Source organism: Camelina sativa, chromosome 6 (assembly GCF_000633955.1).
Source record: "Camelina sativa cultivar DH55 chromosome 6, Cs, whole genome shotgun sequence".
NCBI classification, from domain to species: domain Eukaryota; kingdom Viridiplantae; phylum Streptophyta; class Magnoliopsida; order Brassicales; family Brassicaceae; genus Camelina; species Camelina sativa.
In genome coordinates this window covers 16676531-16692220 of record NC_025690.1, presented here as the reverse complement: position 1 = coordinate 16692220, position 15690 = coordinate 16676531, and the positions used below count along the sequence as shown (strand labels likewise).

Sequence of the window (15690 nt, the reverse complement as noted above, 5' to 3'; positions counted from 1 at the left end):
AGGCGAGGAAGTAAGAAAATTCTTAAAATATCTTTCAGCTTCAATTTTGATCTGAGCCTGTGTCTTGATTACTCTCCCATCGTCACACTTAACCTCTTTGATATTGTTCCTTGACTCCCTTATTTTTGCGGAGGCGTGGAAAGCTTTGTTATTCTGATCACCAATCCGGAGCCAATGTAACTTAGCTTTCTGTTGCAGAAAACGTTCTTCAATGTCAGCCAATTTCAACCAATTTGCATATGTTGTAGCCTCTGCATCAATAGCTTGCGACGAGGGGAACTGCATTGTTTTTTCTCGAGCTTCACATAAACCTTTGAACGCCGCTTTTGTACGACTGGTGATGTTACTTACCATTTGTTTGCCTAAGCGTCTAAATAGCGGCTTTAGACCTTTGAGGGATTTTGAAAAACGATACATTGCAGACGTTGAGTGAAATAATTGGGATGACCGCTGCCAGAGTTCCAGAAGTTGTGACAGGTAATCCGGGTGATTTGTAACAACATTGACAAACTTAAATGGCTTATGCACTCTCTGTTCTTCCTCAGTAATGCTAAACCGACAACGCAGATGATCTGAGCAACCGCCTGGTTCAAACACAGAATATGATTGACCATAGCGTTGGAGCCAGTACTGATTGACTAATACCCGATCCAGCTTCTTGCAAATAACTCCATCATGGCGTTTGTTACTCCAAGTATAACGTGGTCCCTGGTAAGCCATATCACTAAGTTCACAATCTCGTACCAAATCTTGAAAGTCCCGCATACCTGCTGAAACAAATGGCGAGGAATCATGTAGAGAATGATCATCAATGTCTAAACTTTCGTTGAAATCGCCACAAATTAGCCATGGTTTGTGGTGTAAGAGAGGCGAGTTTTGATGAAACCGCAAATCACTCCAAAGTAGCTTACGGTCTGCAACAAGATTAGATCCATATATAAAGGAAACAAAAAACTCCTGCTGATTTTCAATACAGACCGAGACTGTAATCAGCTGAAATGATTTGTAAATTGGAGTGACTCTGACATTGTTCTTCCAAACAATCCAAATCCTACCCAAACGATGCTCCTCATAATTAGTAAGCACAGACCAGTCTGCAAAAACAGAGTAAATACTCGTGTTGCTCTTCTTTCTTTAATTTTTGTTTCAATTAGACAACCAAAATCAAAGTTTCCGCGAGCCAACCACTCTCGCACCACACGTTGCTTCTCTTTCTTATTGAAACCTCGGATGTTCCAAAAGAAACCCGACATCAGAGATTTTTTTGGGAGTTACGTGTCTTCAGAGTACTAGGGTGTTGAATCCTAGAGCTCTGCTGACCAGTTACCGAGATATACTTGTGTCCCTCCTTTGAAGCTCGTGGTAGAGAAGGGCGCAACGTGTTTCCTTGTTGTTCCAACTCTACTTGTTCCTCAAGGCGAATAGAACCCTCTGTAGAGACCCCCACATCAATATCTGCAGATAAGTTCTCACGTACATCGTCCCCTTGATCCACCTCTGAGTTGATGTCCTCACCTTTTTCTCCCTTATCACTAAGACAAGAAAAAGAATTGGACATAATAGAGAGTTCTGGATTATGCTGATTCACCGGTTTCCCGGGACTGCGGAGAATCTTAGACGGAGTACACCATCCCACATCCGTATTCTGACCCACAATACCAATATCCTGAGCTCCAGTATCGAGCACTTCCTTATCACCCACGACACCAAGTGCCTTTGTTGGTACATCTTCTTTACCAGACAGTACCTGTATTGTGTTCACATCGACCGTTGCAGGTTGTAACACTGCAGACACATTATCTGTTTCCGTAGAACCAGAACTAACCACTGCCGGGACAATAACAGTCCTTTTTGCCAAGCATTCAGAGCTGAGATGACCCCAGTTGGAACAGTCGATACACCTGGGAGGTAACCAGGGATAAACAAACTCCACAATAGTATCCCCACCTTTACCTGACTTAAAAGACATGTGTTTTGGCAAACTCTTTGTGAGATCCACCTCCACAAAAATCTTTGCCTCATCAAAGGATTTACATGCTTCTGTTTCAGCGTGTAAACGCTTTGGCGTACCCAAAGGACTCGTGATTGCACTGAGCACCTTCCAAGAAAAATACTTAGGAGGAACATTTTTGACAACAACCCACATTGGAACCGTTTGGAGACCTTCTTGCGTTGTGTCAGTAATCGGCGTCCATTTTGTAAGGACCACTGGAACACCACAAAGATTCCACATTCCTCTCTTCAACACACGCAACCTGGTTTTCTCATCCTTGATTCGAAATTTCACTGTGGTTTTATCCACCGCATAGACATCAATTTTCATCGTTTTATCACCCAAGGTCCAAATCTTGTTAACCAAGGCATGGATACCTCCCACAAAGGGAGCCTTGGCTAAAAATTTACCAATGAGAAAGTCTTCCCATAGGGGCTGTGCTTCCTCAAAAATTTTATCTGGTATCCGCACAGTCGGCATACCATCAACCTCTTCAATAGCCAATTCCACTCGTTCCATCTCCTCTGATTTCTTTACCATCGAAACCCATGACCGTTGTTTCGTAGGTAGAACCCCACCTGGCTGTACCATGTTCGCCACAACTTGCGTTTCCACCCCATTCTGCTGATCTTCCTTCCCAATTTTAACAGACACCGTACCTTCACAACTAGCGAGATCTGACATCATAGTCGTACCATCACCAGCCTTGCTGATCTCACCATCTTCTGTCGCCACTCTCTCTACCACCGCACTCCGATCCAACAAACCATCAGCCCCCAGCGGAATAGCCTCCGGTGACATCAGAACTTGCGAAAGAAGCAAAAAACCCTAAATCGCCGTTTTTTTACCCTCAGAGCTAAACGCACCGTTTCACCCAAATCTGCACCGGTTCTCTAAATGTTAGTATGAGGTCATAACTGATTTAGTAACTCTTTACGAACTTTGACTATCCACAATACTTTGGGATCTAGAATTTGGACTAAATGAAATTTCGACGTGCAATTCAAACCATAATAGTACACATGTAGGTTCTGATAAAACCTCACAACGTCAATTTTCTTTTTTTGGATAAAGAAACAACATCAAATTTTGTAGTCTAGCTAGAGTGAGTAACTTTTCGTTTATGGTCATCTCAGTGTGGTGGTATATAGTACAATTTTCGTGAGTTTTTTTCTAAATCTCATAAATTTTGTTTTGTTTTGTTTGTGAGGAGATTCATTAAAGGTTTACATGTTTTCCATGCAAGTCAAACTCAAGTAACTACGGGATATTATTCTTAAATACGGATTTATATTGGATCACGCAGAGAGTAGATTTGGGGAATCATCTTGATGAGTATTAGAGAAGCAAGATTTTCTTATTTATTATTCTTGCGAAGTTACATTTTTCAAACATGAACTTGGGTGTTTGTATAGTTATTTTTTATTCGATCCTTCAAAATTACGCTAAATCAACCAAATTTTTTTGGGTCAGCCTTTCACTTATTTTAAAATTGGAGGCGTTGAATTATAATAGGTTGTAAGAAGTTAGAACTCAAAATCTACTGTACAAAGCGAGGATTGGAAAATTTCTGACATTTTGTTATGAACCTTACGATACGCACCATTCATTATTCGACTCTTTTGTCAAAACCGCCAAATGCTCATAAACGTTGCATGGCAGTGAACATATTAACAGATCAGACTACACAAATTAATATTAAGAGTGAGTAAATAAACACAGAAACATCACATATATGAACAAGAAATTGCATCACTTTGTTTTCTGAGGTCCAAGATGGGTTTCAAATTGATGACCTTTATTTCATTTGAATGATAACATAACAGAGAAAGATCTACGAAACTCTATCATGACTTGCACGGTACGGTGTACATAAAAAAAAGTTACAACATTCTTATACTAACTAATGATACATAAAACTCAGGGTTTTAGTCACAACACTTATTTATGCGTAGAAAAACCATCATTCATATGCTTTAACTCAGTCTCTAACCTTTGGTTTTTGACAGAAGCTCTCTCGTTTAGCCATTTTATGATATCACTAAACACAATCGTCAAATTCTCCGGAGATTCTCCGTATAAAAGCCCATGCCACATGTTCGGGTATAGCTTAAAAGTCTTGTCCGAACTTGAAGCCACCTCGTATAGTAGTTTGCTTACGTTTTGGTCTGTAACTTTATCATCTTCACCGTGAAGGACGATAAATGGCATCGATACCTGTTTTTTTTTTTTAATTCAATTATATTTTAAAAATGTTGATCCACAAATTTTGTTGAACAAATAAAATCAAATCTGGGACATAACAGAGGAGATCGATAAAAAGATGAGAAACCTGATGAAGATTCTTTTCAAGATCCAAGCTAACCATTAAGAGTTGGTGAGCGGTTTTCAAGCGAGGTCGGCCCTTGTAGCAATACTCGTTTTCTCTTACCTTTGAAATAAATATTCACTCTTGAGTAAATGAAAACGTCTAGCGAAAATTATTACTACTACTATATGATATGTTACCTGTTTTCTTATGTGGGATTCTTTAAATGCCACGTCAATAATATCGTTGCTAGGAACTATCTTCCAAGTTGGAATAAACCGAGTTAGCTTTGTGAGAAATGAGATCACCATAGGATGTGGCTTTATGTCTTCTGCCAACTGTATGGAAAAAAAACTCAATCTTAAAGTTTAAAAGTCAACACTTTAATAGTAAGGATATAATATGCAAAGGGCTAACTTAAAAACACGAAGATCACGCTGATCGGATCAATACATACCTTACACATGGGGGCGACCAAAACGGCACCGTCCCAAAAATCGGGCTTCTTTCTCGCTAACAGTAACACGACTGCTCCTCCCATGGATTCTCCGATTAGAAACCTCATCTTCCCCTTATTCTCTTCCCTCTCTACATTCATCATTTCCAAAGTATATTAGTTCTAACATTTTCAAATGGAGAACAAAAAAGAAGAAGAAGAAGGGAAACAAAAAATCCGCAAACATTAGGTCGTCGTCATACGATTAATTTTCCTAAAAATTTGCTTTAGCTATGCTATTTTTAGAAAGTTTTAAATAGTAGCATATTTTGGAATATATTGTAATGAATAATTTACCGCAAATTGAAGAGTAATGAGAAGAGACGTCCAGAACAAGATCATCAAATTTTTTGACATAACCATTTAATCCCCCGGATTTACCATGCCCTTCATAGTCCATTCCGTAGACCGCGAATCCCGCATTGGCCAATCTCATTGCAGTGCCTGATGTATATGAATTAATATTGAGGATAAGCATTAGTTTTGCTATGAATATATATATATATATATATATATATATTGGCTACTAATCATCATAATAATTTCAAAATACGGAACTGCTCATGGTGATGCTTGATTCCATTGCGTAGCCATGACAGAGAAAGATTAAAGCCTTTGGTTCTTGCTGCAGCTCGACCTCTGGTTTCCATGAACACGTGAAAAGTTGTATCCCTCGTGAGTTCAACACATAATCCTAACAAAACGAAACCCCAAGTTAAAATCAGGTTTAAAGTATATAATTTCATATCGAATCTTGATTTCTTACACAGAGCAAAAGCTTGCATGAATCATGAGATTCATGACAAAAGAGCTAATTCATAATTAAAAAAAAAGAGAAAAAAGATTAAAAAGACGTACCTCTTTGTACATAACCATGATGTTCTGTTTTTGTTATAACTTATAAGAAAGGAAAACTGAATTTTGTTTCAATATATATATAGAAGAAGAGGGTCACGTACGAGACAGAGAGATTTATATATTGACCCAAAAGAAAACAAAAAATTAGAAAGAGGAGGAGAGAAGAAGAAGAAGAGTCAAAATCAGATTTGAGATTTTAACGAAGAGCCGCTTATTGCGTTACATACGGGACCAGCTTACTAAAATATTTGTTTTTCGTCTGATTTAATAACTAACTTTACTTCAGAGATTTCATTGACCTCAAATTACTTACATTCAGATTTTGAAATATGCCAATATGGAATACTGCAAAGACACTAAGGTCGATGTTGAATCAATCGTACAAAATTTTCAAATGGATGTAAGCAGCAACGTGTACTATTATTAATCTAGTGAACGATATTACAATCTGATTAATTATATATAACCTCCTGAGTATTAATTACCGTGGCTAATCTCGAATTCTCAATACGTCCGACAAAAATAAAGCCCATTATATTATAACTCTTCATCTTCTTCTCAATTTAGGGTTTCTGGTCTCACAAGAGAGAGAGAGAGAGAGACTGTGAGTGAGTCTGAGAGACGCCATGGGTAAGAAGACTCGTGAATCAAATTCCACCATTATACCTTTTGCATTTTTCTATCGTTTTTGTTTCTTCTGTTTGTCTCCTGTGAATTTTTTTCTTAGTGGGGTTTTTTTTATATCTTGTGAACAGCGAGAATCAAGGTTCATGAGTTGAGGGAGAAATCAAAATCGGATCTTTCTGCTCAATTGAAAGATCTCAAGGCGGAACTTGCTCTTCTCCGTGTCGCTAAGGTCACTGGTGGTGCTCCTAACAAGCTCTCTAAGATGTAACTGTTCTCTTTTCTCACTCCTCCTCTCTTTTAGAAGAAACAACAAAATTTTTGCATTTTGTAGCTTTCTTTGACATTTTGGATGATGTGGATTTCACTTTAGTTTCTTGAAAGTGGAATCACTAGCCTCTTTCTGTGTATGATCCTAGCTTTGTGAGAAAAGAGTAGATTGTGTGGTTCATATCGTTAGTTGCATTTCTATTAAATTGTTTATGGTGCCTATGTTTATGCGATTGATACATACACATCATGTGTATGCAGTGTACATGGCTTATGGAATTTTGGATTTTTAGTCGTTAGGCAGAGCTTCTATGTTTAAACTTTAGCATCTAAAAACAAGATGTCTTTGTTGATTGTGTACTCAGACACGGAACTTGGTATTTAGAACAATGGAGGCTTAGATTAATGAATCTTTGGCTTTTGTCAAATGTGTTGTAGTTTTTGGGATTTGTAGCTATCTTGTCTCTCAGTTCCCTCATATGGGTAAAGAAAGATAATTATGTTATATATTTGAATCTCTGAACAAGCAAGAACCTTGTTGGTTTAGACTTCGTAGCCATCTTGCTAAAGCATCAAATCTCAAGTTGTTATGGATCTGAATGGGGTCTTTTTTTTTTTTTTTTGGGTGGTTGTTTCAGCAAAGTGGTGAGGAAGTCCATTGCGCAAGTGTTGACTGTGGCCTCACAGAAACAAAAGTCTGCTCTTAGAGAAGCATACAAGAACCAGAAGTTGTTGCCACTCGATCTCCGTCCCAAGAAGACTAGAGCCATTAGAAGGAGACTAACTAAGCACCAGGTATTTTGATGCGATGGTTTTTCCTATTATAATTCAGTGACATGCTTTTTTTTGTTTTTTATCCATACTTAATGACTTACTTATTCTCTGCATCTGATAGGCGTCACTGAAGACAGAACGAGAGAAGAAGAAAGAAATGTACTTTCCAATTAGAAAGTATGCCATCAAGGTTTAATATCTTCGTCTTGTCTGATATATCTGAATTATTTTTGAAGTAAAGGATTTGATTCTTCAAACATTTATCATTGTATGATTCCTTCACATTTCAAATATGATACAAACCTTATTTGACTTTTGAGAATTACCTCCTTGGATGATCTATGTGGTTTCGGAAGTTAGTTTTTCTTTTAACGATGGAAGCTTATATTGAGAGAACTTTTAAAGAACACATGAGCGATAGAGAGAGTACTCTTAACAATGAAATCTGCTTAAACATGAACAAAAAGCCCACTTCAGTATACACAACAAGACCTGTAAATATATGATGAGCGTAATGTTGAGCCGTATAAAGTTAAAGTAATCATACATCACTGGCGATATATCCTCTGTTTTCCGTCATCCTGAAAACCTAACAAATTCTTGAAGAGCTATCTATGTAACTGAAATCACCACTCAATCATACGTCTCAATCAACTGATTACTTGGCTTCGAGAAACAAGACGTGATCACAGGCTAAATCGAGTTGTATGTAAACTAGACGTGATGAATATTTTCCCAGTTGTATAAATCAGGCCCATTAAAACTTAAGTGAGGCCCAATTATTTTCAGTTGAAAGATTTGATTTTGAAGGTGGTCGTCTCCGCCGCGTCGCCTCTTAGGTTAGTCACTGGTTTATTGCTCCGGGCTCCGAATAAGCCCTCTCGTTCACTTAGCCGCTTTTCCCGGTATGATCTTTATTTTGTTTTTCCATGTTTTCTGATTCCTTCTTTTACTTTGGATACAAAAAGTTTCAATTTTTTATCGTTTCTCTGTATTTTTTTTCCCCTCAGCTCACTGAAATATGTCTGCAAAGTGGCGAGCTCTGCAGCATCGTCATCGTTACACTTACAGTGCTGTCTTGTTCCCGAGCTCGTTCACTGCTTCCTTGAGCCAATCTAGTTTGTTTCAGTCTTGTCCCAAGTTTTACTCTAACATTGAAGAGTTGGTTTCGTTGAATTCAATCTACGCGCAAGTTAATCACGCCAAGAAAATTGTTGCTTCGTTCGGAGAGGTACTCGCAAAGACCAATGAGAATGAAGGAGGCGAGAGAGAGGCAGTTTTTGTACGGGAAGCTATTAGGTTTTACTTGGAGGTTTTATTCATGGAGAACTCTTTGCCTCTACATAAGACCCTTGTTTCAGCCTTGGCTAAAACTAGTAAGTTTCATTCAGTCATAAGTTCATGTTTTAAGGAGCTTTGTGATGAATATGGCGGTTTGGAAGATGGTGGGAATCGATTCTGTGTGTCTAGAGTTGCTTTGTCAGTGATGGGTATGCCAAAGTTGGGATATTTGGTTGATATAATTGAAGATTGCGCGCTTTTGGTGGGTCATGATATTGTTTCAGGGCTGAATGGTATAATCTTAGACACTGAAGCTTGTGATAGGCCTCCTCCCACTGTTATGGAGCAGTGCCAAGAGGCTTTGTCTTGCTCGTATTACTTGTTTCAGCGGTTTCCTTTGAAATTTAAGGGTTTAGCTGGGGAAGATGCAAGTTTTATGGAGAGTGTTTTGGCTGTTCAACTAAGCATTTTGAAGTCGTCGGCGTTTTCTAGGGACTGTTATGTGGCTGCTGGTGTGAGTTTCTGCGCTGCTCTACAGGTCTGTCTTAAAGACGAAGAGCTCGGAATGTTTATAGCGCAAGGTATATTTTGCTGGAGTAGTGTCGTTGGATTGACTGATATTGTTAGCAAAATTCCATTTGCCGGGGACATTTGTTCTGAGATCTGCAGTTTTTCATCTTTGAGTAGACTCTGCTTGATCCGGGGCATTCTTACTACATTTTCTAGGGGTATTCTTGTTTCATCTTTTTCTTGGTTGAGTAACACTGAGTGTGATCACAAAACTATTCTGTATGACGGAATTTTGCTGGAACTTTGTGATTTATGCGAGAACCCCATTGACAGCCATTTAAATTTTCACGCGCTAACTGTGATGCAGATTTGCTTGCAACAGATCAAGACATCTATGTTAACTGATTTATCAGAAGATTATGATCTAATGCCAGACAGCATGACAGCTCGAGTACTCAGAATTATATGGAACAACTTGGAGGATCCTTTGAGCCAGACAGTCAAACAAGTCCATCTCATGTTTGACCTCTTACTAGACATCCAAACCACGGTTCACCAGACTGATGATAAAGTGGGAATAAGGGGGTCTTTGCTTAAAATTGTCAACTATCTTCTTCGGTTAGGATCACGCTGTAAGGGAAGGTATGTTCCATTGGCATCCTTGACAAGAAGATTAGGTGCTAAGACGTTGATGGATATGAGCCCTAACCTGTTGTTCGAGATGGCAAATGCATATATTGATGATGATGTCTGCTATGCTGTAACATCATTTTTGAAATGTTTCCTTGAAATGTTGCGTGATGAAAGCTGGGGGAGCGAAGGTGTTGACCAGGGTTATGCACGTTATCGAGAACATTGTTTGCCTCCTTTCCTTTACGGGCTTGCTTCTGGCATGTCGAAACTTAGGTCCAATCTAAATACTTATGCAGTACAAGTTTTGCTAGAATTGGATGTAGACAGTATATTTCTTTTGCTTGCGTATATATCTATTGGGCCGAGTGAGGAGGAGACCAAGCTAAACTATACTGAGTTGAGTAACATGAGTATGGAACTGACAGTCGAACAGAAAGTGGTTGTTTTAGTATCATTGCTGAAAGTTTGTCGAACACTTGCATTCCTTGAAGGGGATATTGAACAAAAAAGAAGTACTGATGGATTTGCAATTGTCCAAATTAAGGGTGTTGAGTTAAAAGTACCCATTGAGTGGCTGAAAATGGCCTTAACCCATGTTGATGAGTCTGTTCGCGTGGATGCTGCAGAGACACTCTTCTTAAACCCCAAGACTGCTAGACTTCCATCCCCCTTAGAGCTTTATCTAATGAAGGAGGCTGTTCCCTTGAACATGAGGTCATCTTCTACAGGTTTTCAAATGAAGTGGACCAGTTTGTTCAGGAAATTTTTTTCTCGGGTCCGTACGTCGCTGGAAAAGCAGTATAAGCATGGGAGCTTACAACCACTTAAAAGCGACGGAAATGCAGTTCTACGAGCAGAGAGTTTGTTCAAGTTTATGAGGTGGTTGAGTTCCTTTTTGTANATCTCATGTTTGACCTCTTACTAGACATCCAAACCACGGTTCACCAGACGGATGATAAAGTGGGAATAAGGGGGTCTTTGCTTAAAATTGTCAACTATCTTCTTCGTTTAGGATCACGCTGTAAGGGAAGGTACGTTCCGTTGGCATCCTTGACAAGACGGTTAGGGNCGAGAGAGAGGCAGTTTTTGTACGGGAAGCTATTAGGTTTTACTTGGAGGTTTTATTCATGGAGAACTCTTTGCCTCTACATAAGACCCTTGTTTCAGCCTTGGCTAAAACTAGTAAGTTTCATTCAGTCATAAGTTCATGTTTTAAGGAGCTTTGTGATGACTATGGCGGTTTGGAAGATGGTGGGAATCGATTCTGTGTGTCTAGAGTTGCTTTGTCAGTGATGGGTATGCCAAAGTTGGGATATTTGGTTGATATAATTGAAGATTGCGCGCTTTTGGTGGGTCATGATATTGTTTCAGGGCTGAATGGTATAATACTAGACACTGAAGCTTGTGATAGGCCTCCTCCCACTGTTATGGAGCAGTGCCAAGAGGCTTTGTCTTGCTCGTATTACTTGTTTCAGCGGTTTCCTTTGAAATTTAAGGGTTTAGCTGGGGAAGATGCAAGTTTTATGGAGGGTGTTTTGGCTGTTCAACTAAGCATTTTGAAGTCGTCGGCGTTTTCTAGGGACTGTTATGTGGCTGCTGGTGTGAGTTTCTGCGCTGCTCTACAGGTCTGTCTTAAAGACGAAGAGCTCGGAATGTTTATAGCGCAAGGTATATTTTGCTGGAGTAGTGTCGTTGGATTGACTGATATTGTTAGCAAAATTCCATTTGCCGGGGACATTTGTTCTGAGATCTGCAGTTTTTCATCTTTGAGTAGACTCTGCTTGATCCGAGGCATTCTTACTACAGTTTCTAGGGGTATTCTAGTTTCATCTTTTGCTCAGTTGAGTAACAGTGACTGTGATCACAGAACTATTCTGTATGACGGAATTTTGCTGGAACTTTGTGATTTATGCGAGAACCCCATTGACAGCCATTTAAATTTTCACGCTCTAACTGTGATGCAGATTTGCTTGCAACAGATCAAGACATCTATGTTAACTGATTTATCAGAAGATTATGATCGAATGCCAGACAGCATGACAGCTCGAGTACTCAGAATTATATGGAACAACTTGGAGGACCCTTTGAGCCAGACAGTCAAACAAGTCCATCTCATGTTTGACCTCTTACTAGATATCCAAACCACGGTTCACCAGACAGATGATAAAGTGGGAATAAGGGAATCTTTGCTTAAAATTGTCAACTATCTTCTTCGTTTAGGATCACGCTGTAAGGGAAGGTATGTTCCATTGGCATCCTTGACAAGACGATTAGGTGCTAAGACGTTGATGGATATGAGCCCTAACCTGTTGTTCGAGATGGCGAATGCATATATTGATGATGATGTCTGCTATGCTGTAACATCATTTTTGAAATGTTTCCTTGAAATGTTGCGTGATGAAAGCTGGGGGAGCGAAGGTGTTGACCAGGGTTATGCACGTTATCGAGAACATTGTTTGCCTCCTTTCCTTTACGGGCTTGCTTCTGGCATGTCGAAACTTAGGTCCAATCTGAATACTTATGCAGTACAAGTTTTGCTCGAATTGGATGTAGACAGTATATTTCTTTTGCTTGCGTATATATCTATTGGGCCGAGTGAGGAGGAGACCAAGCTAAACTATACTGAGTTGAGTAACATGAGTATGGAACTGACAGTCGAACAGAAAGTGGTTGTTTTAGTATCATTGCTGAAAGTTTGTCGTACACTTGCATTCCTTGAAGGGGATATTGAACAAAAAAGAAGTACTGATGCATTTGCAATTGTCCAAATTAAGGGTGTTGAATTAAAAGTACCCATTGAGTGGCTGAAAATGGCCTTAACCCATGTTGATGAGTCTGTTCGCGTGGATGCTGCAGAGACACTCTTCTTAAACCCCAAGAATGCTAGACTTCCATCCCCCTTAGAGCTTTATCTCATGAAGGAGGCTGTTCCCTTGAACATGAGGTCATCTTCTACAGGTTTTCAAATGAAGTGGACCAGTTTGTTCAGGAAATTTTTTTCCCGGGTCCGTACGTCGCTGGAAAAGCAGTATAAGCATGGGAGCTTGCAACCACTTAAAAGCGACGAGAATGCAGTTCTACGAGCAGAGAGTTTGTTCAAGTTTATGAGGTGGTTGAGTTCCTTTTTGTTTCTATCTTGCTACCCTTCTGCCCCTTACAGGAGAAAAATAATGGCAACGGAACTTCTACAAATCATGATTGAAGTCTGGCCTGTTGTGGCTTCTAAGGATCCCACTTCTCATCAAGGCCATCTTTACCCATACTGTGATATTGTCACTTCACATGATTCAACGTTATTGCTGGTTGGATCGATTGTTGATAGTTGGGACAGGCTTAGGGAAAATTCTTTCCGTATTTTGCTTCATTATCCAACTCCATTTACTGGCGTTTCAAGTGAAGACATGGTTCAGAACATTATTCCTTGGGCCAAACACCTAGTCTGCAGTCCAAGGGTTAGAGAGAGTGATGCAGGTGCGTTGACTCTGAGGCTCATCTTTAGAAAGTACGTATTGGACCTTGGATGGATAGTCAAGGTTTCCACAAATGTTTTTTGTTGTGAAAGAGAGTGTGAAAGCATAAATGGTCTTTATCAGAACTCTAAACCCAAGTATCCTGTGATTGAGTATATCAAATCACTTATTCATTGGCTTGATGTTTCTGTGATGGAGGGAGAGCGTGATCTCTCTGAAGCATGTAAGAACAGTTTTGTTCATGGGGTATTACTGGCTTTGCGTTATACATTTGAGGAATTGGACTGGAACTCTAACGCAGGGTTAAGTATGTCAGAGATGAGAAAGGAACTGGAAAAGCTTCTTAAACTGGTGACGCGAATAACTACACTAGCACTGTGGGTGGTTTCTGCAGATGCTTTGAGTTTGCCTGAGGATATGGATGACATAATAGAAGATGATGGTTTCTTGTCAAATGTTCAAGATGATGCTGCCGCTGTTCTCTCAGAGGAACACAAGAGTACTTTTCCAAAACCTGTGCATGAAACAATACAATCAGAACAGGTAGTTATGGTTGGTTGCTGGCTCGCTATGAAGGAGGTATTGATTCTATCATCTTTCTGATAATTGTCCTTACTTTGGCATCAATTTTTTGTGTTTTCATTTTTCATAATACTTTTCTCGACTAGCAGAGTNCAGTCGAACAGAAAGTGGTTGTTTTAGTATCATTGCTGAAAGTTTGTCGAACACTTGCATTCCTTGAAGGGGATATTGAACAAAAAAGAAGTACTGATGGATTTGCAATTGTCCAAATTAAGGGTGTTGAGNTATAAACTAGTTTCTTTCTTCAGGTGAGTCTTCTTTTGGGAACCATCATTAGAAAAATTCCATTACCTACCTGTAGCCTTAGACCTTTAGAAAATGGAGATTCAGCTTCTGCAGCCCCCAGTGATTCAGTGATTGAAAATTCTGAATTACTGCTTGATCTAAAGCAACTTGAAAAGATTGGAGACCACTTCTTGGAAGTACTTTTGAAAATGAAGCACAATGGTGCGATAGATAAGACAAGAGCTAGATTTACAGCTTTGTGCCACCGTTTATTATGTTCTAATGATCCAAGGTATGTTTTTAAGCTTCCCGTGTATCCTTGGTTCTTGTTTTTCACTTCACTAACATATTGTGTTTGTTCTTTCTTTTCGTAGACTTTGCAAGTTAACAGAATCCTGGATGGAGCAACTTATGGAAAGAACTGTGGCGAGAGGACAAACAGTGGACGATGTGTTAAGAAGAAGTGCAGGAATTCCCGCTGCATTTATTGCTCTTTTCCTCTCAGAACCGGAAGGTTCACCAAAGAAACTTCTCCCACAGGCGCTTAGGTGGCTAATAAGTCTTGCAGAGAAACCTCTCTTGGATCCCATGGAACAGAAAGGTTCTAAACATATGGTTGAGGAGGTCAATTCTTCTGATATGCATTCAAGTGAGAATCTTTCAAAGGTCCGTGATGAAGGAGTCGTTCCAACGGTGCATGCGTTCAATGTTCTCAAAGCTGCTTTCAACGACACCAACTTGAGCACTGATACTTCTGGGTTTTCGGCGGAGGCTATGATTGTTTCAATAAGATCCTTCTCTTCACAATATTGGGAGGTCAGAAACAGTGCCACACTTGCATACACTGCCTTGGTCCGTCGAATGATTGGATTCCTTAATGTTCAAAAACGTGTATCTACCCGTCGTGCCTTGACTGGGCTTGAATTTTTTCACAGGTATGTCTATAAGATCCTCCCCTGAATATATATTTGACAATGCATATGTTTTCATCCAGTATTTATTGTTATGTTGGGTTTCTTGAAGGTACCCCTTGTTGCACCCTTTCATATACAGTGAACTAAAGACAGCAACTGATTTACTTGACACATCTGGTCCATCTGATTCAAACCTCGTAAATCTTGTTCATCCGAGTTTATGGCCCATTCTGATTCTTTTATCTAGGCTTAAGCCTTCACCCATTGCAAGTGAAACTGGAGATGACCTGGACCCGTTCGTTTTCATGCCCTTTATAATGAAATGCTCTACTCAAAGAAATCTCCGTGTTCGTGTTTTGGCATCACGTGCTCTAGTAGGTCTTGTTTCCAATGAGAAACTCCAAAGTGTTCTGCTCCAAATTGCCTCAACTTTACCTTCTAATGTGGCCCAAGGTGGTTCCTTCAATTATCTTCATGGAATTTTGTTGCAACTTGGTAATCTCCTAGATACAAATTGTAGAGACCTCGCTGATGACTCTAAGAAGGATCAGATTATTGGAAAATTGATCAATGTCCTTTCAAAATGCACATGGATGGCTTCTCCATTGACGTGTCCATGCCCGATCCTCTGTACATCATTTTTGAGAGTGCTTGATCATATGCGAGTTATTGAAAGAGCAAGCTCTGAAAGCAAAAATCTAAGGGACATCTACAAATTGCATCTGGATCTGTCTACAAATTGCCTGGATACA

General features: G+C 39.6%; 3 protein-coding genes across 7 annotated transcripts in view; 2 read left to right on the top strand and 1 right to left on the bottom strand.

The window, feature by feature from the left end:
* LOC104791804 (caffeoylshikimate esterase-like) lies at positions 3764–5764 on the bottom strand. The gene is made up of 7 exons (XM_010517777.2): positions 5656–5764; positions 5356–5491; positions 5095–5241; positions 4759–4889; positions 4502–4639; positions 4326–4424; positions 3764–4210 (listed from the first exon to the last, which is right to left on the bottom strand). The coding sequence occupies exons 1-7, from the start codon at positions 5671–5673 to the stop codon at positions 3935–3937; spliced, it is 945 nt and encodes a 314-aa protein (XP_010516079.1). The 5' UTR covers positions 5674–5764; the 3' UTR covers positions 3764–3934.
* LOC104791803 (60S ribosomal protein L35-1-like) lies at positions 6178–7547 on the top strand. Its single transcript, XM_010517776.2, has 4 exons — positions 6178–6285; positions 6411–6546; positions 7188–7344; positions 7445–7547. Exons 1-4 carry the CDS (start codon positions 6282–6284, stop codon positions 7517–7519), a joined length of 372 nt encoding a protein of 123 aa, XP_010516078.1. The 5' UTR covers positions 6178–6281; the 3' UTR covers positions 7520–7547.
* The window catches only part of LOC104791801 (thyroid adenoma-associated protein homolog), a 12261-nt gene continuing 4717 nt past the window's right edge, over positions 8147–15690 (top strand). For 3 of the 5 annotated variants that reach the window (XM_019246823.1, XM_019246822.1, XM_019246821.1), the window contains exons 1-6: positions 8147–8228; positions 8334–10647; positions 12878–13796; positions 14048–14316; positions 14399–14959; positions 15048–15433. In XM_019246823.1, the coding sequence (XP_019102368.1) occupies positions 8345–10647; positions 12878–13796; positions 14048–14316; positions 14399–14959; positions 15048–15433 (4438 nt within the window). In that variant the 5' untranslated portion in view covers positions 8147–8228; positions 8334–8344. Of the gene's footprint in view, positions 8229–8333; positions 10648–10826; positions 13797–14047; positions 14317–14398; positions 14960–15047; positions 15528–15690 lie in introns of all 5 variants that reach the window. The other 2 variants (XM_010517775.2, XM_010517772.2) reach the window with 2 other exon arrangements.

Coding starts and splice junctions, on each gene's coding strand:
- LOC104791803 (XM_010517776.2), top strand. Junction 6,547..7,187: donor CCTAACAAGCTCTCTAAGAT/GTAACTGTTCTC, acceptor TGGTTGTTTCAG/CAAAGTGGTGAGGAAGTCCA. Junction 7,345..7,444: donor GGAGACTAACTAAGCACCAG/GTATTTTGATGC, acceptor TGCATCTGATAG/GCGTCACTGAAGACAGAACG.
- LOC104791804 (XM_010517777.2), bottom strand. Junction 4,425..4,501: donor AATCCCACATAAGAAAACAG/GTAACATATCAT, acceptor TTTATTTCAAAG/GTAAGAGAAAACGAGTATTG. Junction 4,211..4,325: donor TTGAAAAGAATCTTCATCAG/GTTTCTCATCTT, acceptor AAAAAAAAACAG/GTATCGATGCCATTTATCGT.